The 8,902-nt window shown below is 43.6% G+C and overlaps 1 protein-coding gene across 1 annotated transcript; it reads left to right on the forward strand.

The window, feature by feature from the left end:
• Positions 1-2,533: 2,533 nt before the first annotated feature.
• Positions 2,534-8,902, forward strand: col8a2 (collagen, type VIII, alpha 2). Its single transcript, XM_073463465.1, has 2 exons — positions 2,534-2,696; positions 7,002-8,902. Exons 1-2 carry the CDS (start codon positions 2,534-2,536, stop codon positions 8,900-8,902), a joined length of 2,064 nt encoding a protein of 687 aa, XP_073319566.1.

Below are 8,902 nucleotides of genomic sequence, written 5' to 3' on the forward strand. Positions count from 1 at the left end.
GTATTTTCAAGACATCCTGGGTAACCACTTGTCAGAGGTATATTGTGTTATGGTGCATGCTGAGAGAGTGTTACGTGGGTGTTCTTGTGTTTGGGAGTGTGTACGAGTCTCGCTCCAGCAGTGGCTCATGGTGGCCAGCCAGGGAGGATTGCGTGAGATTTTTTAACAGCGTCTGCTGAGCTTTTCAACAAAAACACTTGATAAACAGATTATGGAGGTCTATAAACCACCCGCCTGTGTCTGATCCCTGTTTCATACATGGCCTCTGTGTTTGAATGCGTGTAGCTCTGCTTCTTCAGAGAGTTTGACGCCTGCTGAATGGTGGGCATCCAGAGCCGCCTGTTAAATTACATCTGCACCAAAACCACAGGCCTCCATACCAGACGAGCTTCCCTTCCAGCCAGCCAGCAAGTCGGCCAACCACCATACTGCCCTACCAAAACTGCTCTCTCTCTCTTCTGTTTATTTCTTTTCACATCTTTGTCTTTGCGTCCTTCATTTTTCATAGACAGAGCTTTGGTGTTAATAATTTGAGAAGCGACCTTTGATGCTTTTCCTGGCAAAGACGACATGCCGCGGCATAAACAAGCTTAAACAGATACCGCAGACACACACGCACACATACACACACACTTATGACTAATCACAACGACTGAAAAAAATAGCTCAGAAACCCAGAGAAACACTTTGGTAAATGGCTGTAAAACAAGAATTTGACTGCTGAGCTATGTGGTTGCTAAACAATCACAGACGACTGCAAAAGGCAAAGCTGTAAAACAGGCCTGATCTCTGCACACATGGTGGGAACGAACGCACCTTTTTCTAAGTGCTTGTCAGTTGAAGTCTGCTGTGAACTCCCAGATTACTCCCAATCCCTGCTCCCAATTAAGTGCAGTGTATAATTTGATGTACTTCATTTTCAAGTCAGAAAGTGTCAACTCGCGTTTGCTTCATCGTAAAACTTCCAGAGTGAACTCGCAATCCAATCTGAGTCCGTATCTGCAGACGAGCAAAGCCTGTCACACACACACACACGCATGCAGAGTGACAATATGAGTATGAGATGAGGCAGGATAAATCAAGGAGGAAAGGGCTGCCTGCAAACATATGCAGATTGAGTTCTTGATATGGCTGCAGCGATGACATGCAGAATGAGGAGCTGGAGACTGTATGATCAGGATCCAAGTGGTACTTCATTCTGCTTCATAATTAGGGCCCAAAAATGAGGGAGAGGTGATTATCAGATATTAAATTTTCCAGAGTGATGAAGTGTGTCTCTCGTGTCTCATTTAGTTTGCCAAATGTCACCTATCCCATTATGGCATTACTTGTAAAGACACATTTCCACTGCAGGAATTTTCCCAAGGGACGGGGAACCTTTAGAGGAACTCACTGTGTGAACTCTGCAGGGACCAGGGTCCTTGTAACGTTTTTTACCCCCTAAAGTCCCCGCTCTGGGGGTAGTACTATTCAAATGTACATGAACTTTGCAACTAAAACAGTTGTCAACTTTCCCTTTCCTTTCCTCATTAAACCATGATGGCACCTATTAATACCTTGAAAAGTAGTTATTGGGATAAAAAGTTCCAGTTAGTTCTATTTTCTCTCCTTTACACGATTCCCATGCCTTACATAAACTTAACATTTTTGACATTTAAACATGAGCAGGCTGAAACTGAGATTACATTACGCATCCCACTTTATCACAAAATAACTGCTGACAGTCATCAGTCCAAAGAGAGCTGACGAAAACAACTCAGTTGAGAGCTGGAGTGGCAATTTATGCCATTTTCACACATCGTTTCACCAGCTGAAGCCGGTCCCGGACACCTACGGTCGCTCACTTATGATAAACAAACACACTAACTATCCTCTGGTGGTTTCCTGTTCACACCTGACCACGGTTGTGAAAATATTTGGCAGGGAGTGATGTGGTCATTTCTTCCCCAAGTAAATTAAAGTCAACAGATCTGCCCGTCACAGTCCGAGGACCGCATAGCAGCAGCTGAGAGTAAGCACATACATAAGCAGTGGGCTTACAAGTTATATTTGCACATGGTTGCACATTTAAAAGTTTATGGGAGGATTCTAGTGTGACAGTGCTGTAGATAGTGTCTGTGTTAAAGGTTAAAGGAGCCCATAATGTGCTCATTTTTAGGCTCATCCTTTGAGCACCTATATTCAACCTCATCAGCTCTGTTTGGGTTTTTGCAACTGACTGTACAGTTGTGACATCACAACCTCATGGAAGTCCTCCTTTAAAGGCACAGTTTCTAAATACAGGCTGTGTGCATTCCTTCATGGATTGAGCTGTTTTAACCTTTCACAGTATTGATATAGCACCTAACCCTGCTTTATGATTTAAAAAAGACAAGAAATTTTACTTTTTACAATCTGGGACCTTTAAATAAATCTGCATGCTTAAATAGATGTAAGCCAACCTTCCTCCTCGCCAAAATGAAAGCACTTTAATAAATATTTTCTTCTTCTGTTTTTGCCTCCAGTTCTTTTTGTGTGACATCTGAAGCCTGGGATGCTGGTGACCATGCTGTTGGCTCCTGTCTGTGTGCTGCTGATGCTGGGGGCGCGAGCTCTTGCCGGAGGCTATCCCCCCATTCCCCACATGAAGTACATGCAGCCCATGATGAAAGGGCCAATTGGACCCCCATTCAGAGAGGGCAAAGGACATTACGTTGGTGAGTAATCCCTGTGGGTGCAGTCTCTTTTACCTTTATGCCTCACTCAGCCCTGCATAAGGCCTGTAGATCCACTCACTCTTTCGCAACAGCTCACTGGGTCAATGGAAGCACTGGTAAATGTCATTTTTTACTTTGTGAAACTGCAAATTAGCAACAGGAAATACTCAGAACTCAAAACTATGCAGTGAAGAACACACTCATAAACAACTTCCTATGAACAACATTACAGATTGATATGTGATGGATGTGGAGACCATCCCAGGAACCAAGACTTGTGCACTGGTTCTCTTCAGGCAGTCAAAGGGCTCACTGAAGTGTGTGTCCTTTCCATGTGGGTCCAGCAGCATTTGGCTGGTCCTCAGTTGGGGCCTAATGGAGGCCTGATTGCCCACTGTTCGCTGAGCTTCACTGGGCCAGTTGTTCCTCCTGCCATCTGGATGCTGTTACTCCTCTGTTTATCACATACTCTTCAGCTGTGGGATGAAGGGGAGAGTGCGAAGGAAATAAAAATAGATTAAATAAAAGGCTGAGGCGAGGGAACTGGGAGAGGGAGGGAAAATGTGCATGCTGTCATCATTAACAAATTTGACCCTAACTACGAAAACAAGGTTTTGATCATACGAGATGTGCCTCGTGTCATCAGAGGCCTTTTCTTTAAAACTCAATTCAAAGCAAATAAGGGGCACTTATTAGTGTAACATTATGTTTGACACAGAAAGACTTCAGAAGCTGCATTTTGTGCAAATTTGATGTTGATATTTTGCATTTAAATAACTCACAGAAAAAATAAAGATGTGCTAAAGCAAGTTTATATAGATTTCAAAGTGTGGTGGAAACAAGATTTTGATTTGGAGGAGCGAAACTAATGCTGTCTGTGGCTCACCTGAATACAATGCCTCTACTGCCACTCAGTGGTCATATGTCCACATTGCATCACCACTGGAACAATGTAACAGTTAATAGTTAACCATATACTGTACATTTCTTATATTGTCATGAGATATGAGGTATTAGATTTTCTGAATCTTCTCAACTTTCCAGAAATGTCAAAAATAAATTTCATGTTACACAAAAAGCATAAAGGTGTAAAACATTTATATAGTAATAAATATCTATATCATCAAATACCAGGCATCATTTGATTCAGGAGAACCTTAAGTTTTAGTTTGGCTAATTTAAAGTTTAAATTTTACATTTGCTTTGTCTGAGAATGGATGAATTTATCAGAATTTTAAAAAACAGCAATCAAAATTAAGTGTTTTGGGGGTTTTTTTGTCTGTGAACTCAGAAACAAAGAATTTTAGTTTTTAATTTAAAACAATGTACTTCCAAATGATTTTTTGTCATTATCTGACCTTTCCCTAAGCAACATACAGCCATTTAATATAATATTATCCTAGATGTTTTTCAGTGAAAAACAGGTGTAACCCTGTATTTCATTTACTGACCATGGAGATATGTTCACAAAGATCAGAGAGCAAATAGAAAGGTTATTAAATATTCACAGAGGACAATGAAGCAAGTGAGCCATAGCTGCATCCTTCCTTTAAGCATTTTAACTCCAGAACTGTTTTGCTTTCTGGCAGTTTAGCCTTTTGCAATTTTATGGACATGGACACGGACAAGCTGTAGTCAGTCTCTATGCACTTCTCATACATCATTTCATCTCAGTTCATGTCAAATTATTTTGTAACTGACACCACAATGAGATGAATGAATGTATCATGAATCATCTCGTATCATGAGTTACTCTGTGATTCCCACCTCTAATCTTAGCTTAATAGGAGTCAGTACTCTGCAGGTTTGCTGTTACAAGAGCAGATTTCAAAAGGTAGTTTGACTCTGTCTGTTCAAATGTATTCAAAAGAACAACTTGGGTCTGAATCCTGGAGAGCATTGCAACAAGTAATGAAGAAGCCATTATGTCCTCTCAAGTGTGAAACATCTTATTCCTTCTCTGTGGGTGATATATTTAGGCGGTCAGCAGTGGAGCTGTGGACCACAACTAAACAAACAAAACTGAGGCGATAATGCTCATCACACGTCTGAACACAGTGTTTTTGGCGGATGTATGAAAAATTAATAACAGCCTTGTTATTATTAGATCCATTAATGCTGTAAAAAATATAGTTTGGCCCAAGGGTGCCACCCTCATGGATAAAGACAAACATCAAGTGTAGATGTATTAGATAAACCATTTATTTGGGGGGCAAAGCCTAAAGTGAGCACACTCGAAATCTTACTATTATACAAAACCCTGCATAGCATGATAATAAGGTTAAAGGTGCACTGTGTAGTTTTGTGGAATAAAAATCAGAAGAGAGAGATCTTAAGTGACAGATTTTTTATGCCTAAACAAGCTAAATAAACAAACTCTCTTTGTTTTCATGACTGAATCAACAAACTGACCTTAAAGGACATGTAAGGACTTACATTAATATTGTAAATATTACAAAATCTTTAATTGTGTCAAACTTAATTCTTAATGTTTGAATTTCTTCTCCAAAACTACATAGTGCCCCTTTAAAATTCAACCTGGATGTCAGCCAGGAAGCAAAATAATGGACACTGACAATGCACGGATGGTTATCAATTTTAATATTCATTTTCTCTGTCATAGTATGGTAAAACTGAGGGTTTGTTTACGACCTACCTGATTATCTGTCCACTTGTGTTCCTCAGCCTGTTGGACTTCAGCCACAGGTTTATGCAAAAAGGATGGTGGGTTGGATGTTAGCATAAACTGTAAAACCCTTATTGTTGAAATTTGCATTTTGCTTTCAGTAGATCTGATCTCAGTTTTGAATCCACCTCTCAATAGGCCCCATGGTAAGGGTCCTCAATGTATTTATATTTAAACTCCACTGCAGAAGTTATGAATAATATAATATTATATGCTGTTCAGCAATATTAAGCTTCTCTCATCGTTGTGGTTGCATTCTCATCAAGTGCCACTAGGGGGGAGTAGTTGCTTGTGGTTACATTTCCACATACTATTTCATTTGTCACTGTCAAGCTGCTCTTGAATTAGTTATAGACCTTGTTTCAGTGATCCCAAATATATTGCAGGTGTATTATCAGAATCCAGTTTTGAGAGGTCATGCATCACATAATGTTTTGTTATTCTGGTTTAAAATGATGAGAACTGATTCACACTACTAAAAAATTAACTGGCTTGGATCAGTTTCACAATAGGAGAGGCTGGCTGAAGCAGATCCAAACATACGCTATACTTTAAAAAGTGGACACTTGTTATTTGTGCCAAATTATTAAAAGAATACCAGGTGAGTTGCCCTCTGGCCTATGACCCACCAAGAAAAGTAACACATAGGAAAGGTGTTGCTGAGACGAGGCAGCAGAGCAACAAACCAGCTGAAATTGGTTTAGGGGTGTTTGAAGTCTTCTGCAGACCAAGCTTGTGTTTCTGCTCTTTGTGACCTGGCTGTTCGGCTTCACTCTGCCGGGAAAGAATAATGAGACAGTTTGTGTCATACTTCTTCAGTCTACTTCCCTCTCTGTTACACAATCAAAAATTAGCATTTTTTACATGCTCCATCCCAACAAGATCTCACCATCAATCAGCTGTAAAACAGAAATGTTAACTCCTATCCAATTGTACTATTACAGAACAACTGCTAAGCCCAGGAGCACGTGGAGTACTGTTTTATATGCTTTGGAGGCCTGCCTGCCTCTCACTCTAGCCTGAGATAAAGAAAAAATTCAGAGATCAGAGATTAACAACACATGGTATAGGTAGTATATCCATTTTCCTACTTAATCAAGCCGTTAGTGTCAGATGATCTTCTGCAACACATGTAAGGTTGATAACACACTCTTATGTGTACCCTGTACATCATGGCACTTTAACCAACCCAATACAAATGTTTGCAATAAAAACAAATTAAATAAGGCATTGTTTGAGAAAGTCTTTTTTTACCATTTCAAAAGCCTGAGCCCCTTACCCCTAAGCAGCAGTAGTTCTTAAATAAGTAAAGCATCTATCCACATTAGGTGATGATGAAGCAATGTTGCCTTCTGCATAGAAACTGGTGGTTTCCTGAATTTACCTCTCATGTACTGCAGTTGTGGGATGGAATTGGCTGCTGTGTAGATCGGAATCACATTATCCATGTTTTATTTGTTTTTTTTTATGTATTTGACATACAATGTGCCCTCAGAATAAATTCAATACACCACACACATACACCTGTATCTCTTTATATGTAATAAGCTTATTGATCTGTTTCTTTTTTTAAAAAATACTTAAATACTTCTTAATACCATCATAATCTCTTTTTGTAGATATGCCACCCATGATGGAGGTGAAGGGGGAACCAGGCCCCCAAGGGAAACCTGGACTAAGAGGTCCACCTGGGCCACCAGGACTTCCAGGAAAACCTGGACTTGGCAAGCCGGGTCTCAATGGCCAGCCAGGCCCTCAGGGACCTCCTGGGTTTCCAGGGATTGGTAAACCTGGACTACCAGGTCTCCCAGGAAAGATTGGGCCAAAGGGGATGCCAGGGTTTAATGGCGAGGTTGGCCCTCGTGGTGAACCAGGTCCCAGAGGTCCTCCAGGGCAGCCTGGCCTCCCTGGTCCAGCTGGCCTATCTCTGAATGGGAAACCTGGGCTTCCAGGCATCAGAGGCCCCCCTGGGATTCGGGGTGAACCAGGAATAAAGGGTGGTGCTGGCCCAGCAGGTGAGCGTGGGATTAAGGGCGAGAATGGAAATGGAAAGCCAGGGCCCTCAGGTATAAGGGGTCCTCCTGGGCTGAAAGGCAGTCCAGGACCACCTGGTCTTACAGGTATTGGTAAACCAGGACTAAAAGGTTTGCCTGGACTGCCTGGTCTGAAGGGTGACCATGGCCTCCCAGGGGATCGAGGAGAACCAGGAGAGGCTGGGGCTCCAGGTTCACAGGGTCTGCCAGGGCCCGTTGGGTTAGGGAAGCATGGGATAGATGGACTTCCTGGAGCACCAGGCCTATCTGGCCCAAAAGGTGAGGCAGGGCTCCGAGGTCCTCCTGGATTTCCTGGGACTCCTGGCTATGGAAAACCTGGTCTGAGTGGGCCAAAAGGAGACAAGGGCCATGGTGGGTTGCCTGGTCTCCCAGGGGACAAAGGAGAGCAAGGAATGATGGGTCCAATTGGGGAATCAGGCCTTGATGGACAATCAGGACCACCAGGACTTCAAGGCCCAATGGGACTCCCAGGAAAACATGGAATGCCAGGACAGAAGGGAGATCTGGGACCCCAGGGCCCTCCAGGACTGCCTGGCCTAAGAGGTGACCAAGGCCCCAGTGGACCCTTTGGGAAACCTGGCATCCCTGGGGAAAAAGGAATCCCTGGGTCTGTTGGTACAATTGGAAAACCTGGACCAAAAGGTGAGGCAGGGCATATTGGCCTACCTGGGAATCCAGGGCTGACAGGTGCCTCAGGGCCTAAAGGTGAGACAGGGTTTATAGGGACTCCAGGCCCCAGGGGCCAGTCAGGCATTCCTGGTCTTCAGGGCCCCATGGGTCCCATGGGGCCACAGGGTGTCCCTGGCCTGAAAGGCGAACCTGGACTCACAGGGCCTCCAGGACTGGGTAAGTTGGGAGATAAGGGAGCTATAGGTCCCCAAGGTCCTCCAGGGAAACCAGGCCCTTCTGGACTTAATGGTAACCCTGGCCTTCCTGGGCCTCCGGGGCCCCCCGGTCCTCCAGGAAATGGCCAAACAGTTGTTGCAGGGCCAACAGATACACAGTTGGAAGGGGATGAAGTACCAGGGGACAGAAAGGGGCCTGCGTACAGTCAAGTACTCTCTGCCTCTGTGGCACCAGCCTTCACTGCCATCCTCACAACACCTTTCCCTCCTTCTGCCATGCCAATCAAATTTGACAGGACTCTGTACAATGGGCAAAATGCCTACAGCTCAGCTACTGGCATGTTCACTGCTCCTCTATCTGGTGTCTACTACTTTGCATACCACATGCATGTGAAGGGAACTAGCTTGTGGGTGGCACTGTACAAGAACAATGTACCAGCCACTTACACCTATGATGAATACAAGAAAGGCTACATGGACCAGGCGTCCGGTAGTGCTGTCCTAGAGCTGAAGGAGGGTGACCAGGTATGGGTCCAGATGCCCTCGGATCAGGCAAATGGCCTCTATTCTACCGAGTACATCCACTCCTCCTTCTCAGGATTCCTGCTCTGTCCCACATAA

The sequence above is a fragment of the Pagrus major genome, chromosome 3, assembly GCF_040436345.1.
Source record: "Pagrus major chromosome 3, Pma_NU_1.0".
In the NCBI taxonomy this organism is placed as follows: Eukaryota; Metazoa; Chordata; class Actinopteri; order Spariformes; family Sparidae; genus Pagrus; species Pagrus major.

Excerpts from the sequence above, each read along its gene's own strand:
- col8a2 (XM_073463465.1), top strand. The coding sequence starts at position 2,534 with ATGCTGGTGACCATGCTGTTGGCTCCTGTCTGTGTGCTGCTGATGCTG. Across the intron at positions 2,697-7,001 it reads GGGCAAAGGACATTACGTTG|ATATGCCACCCATGATGGAG; the intron begins GTGAGTAATCCC and ends CTCTTTTTGTAG.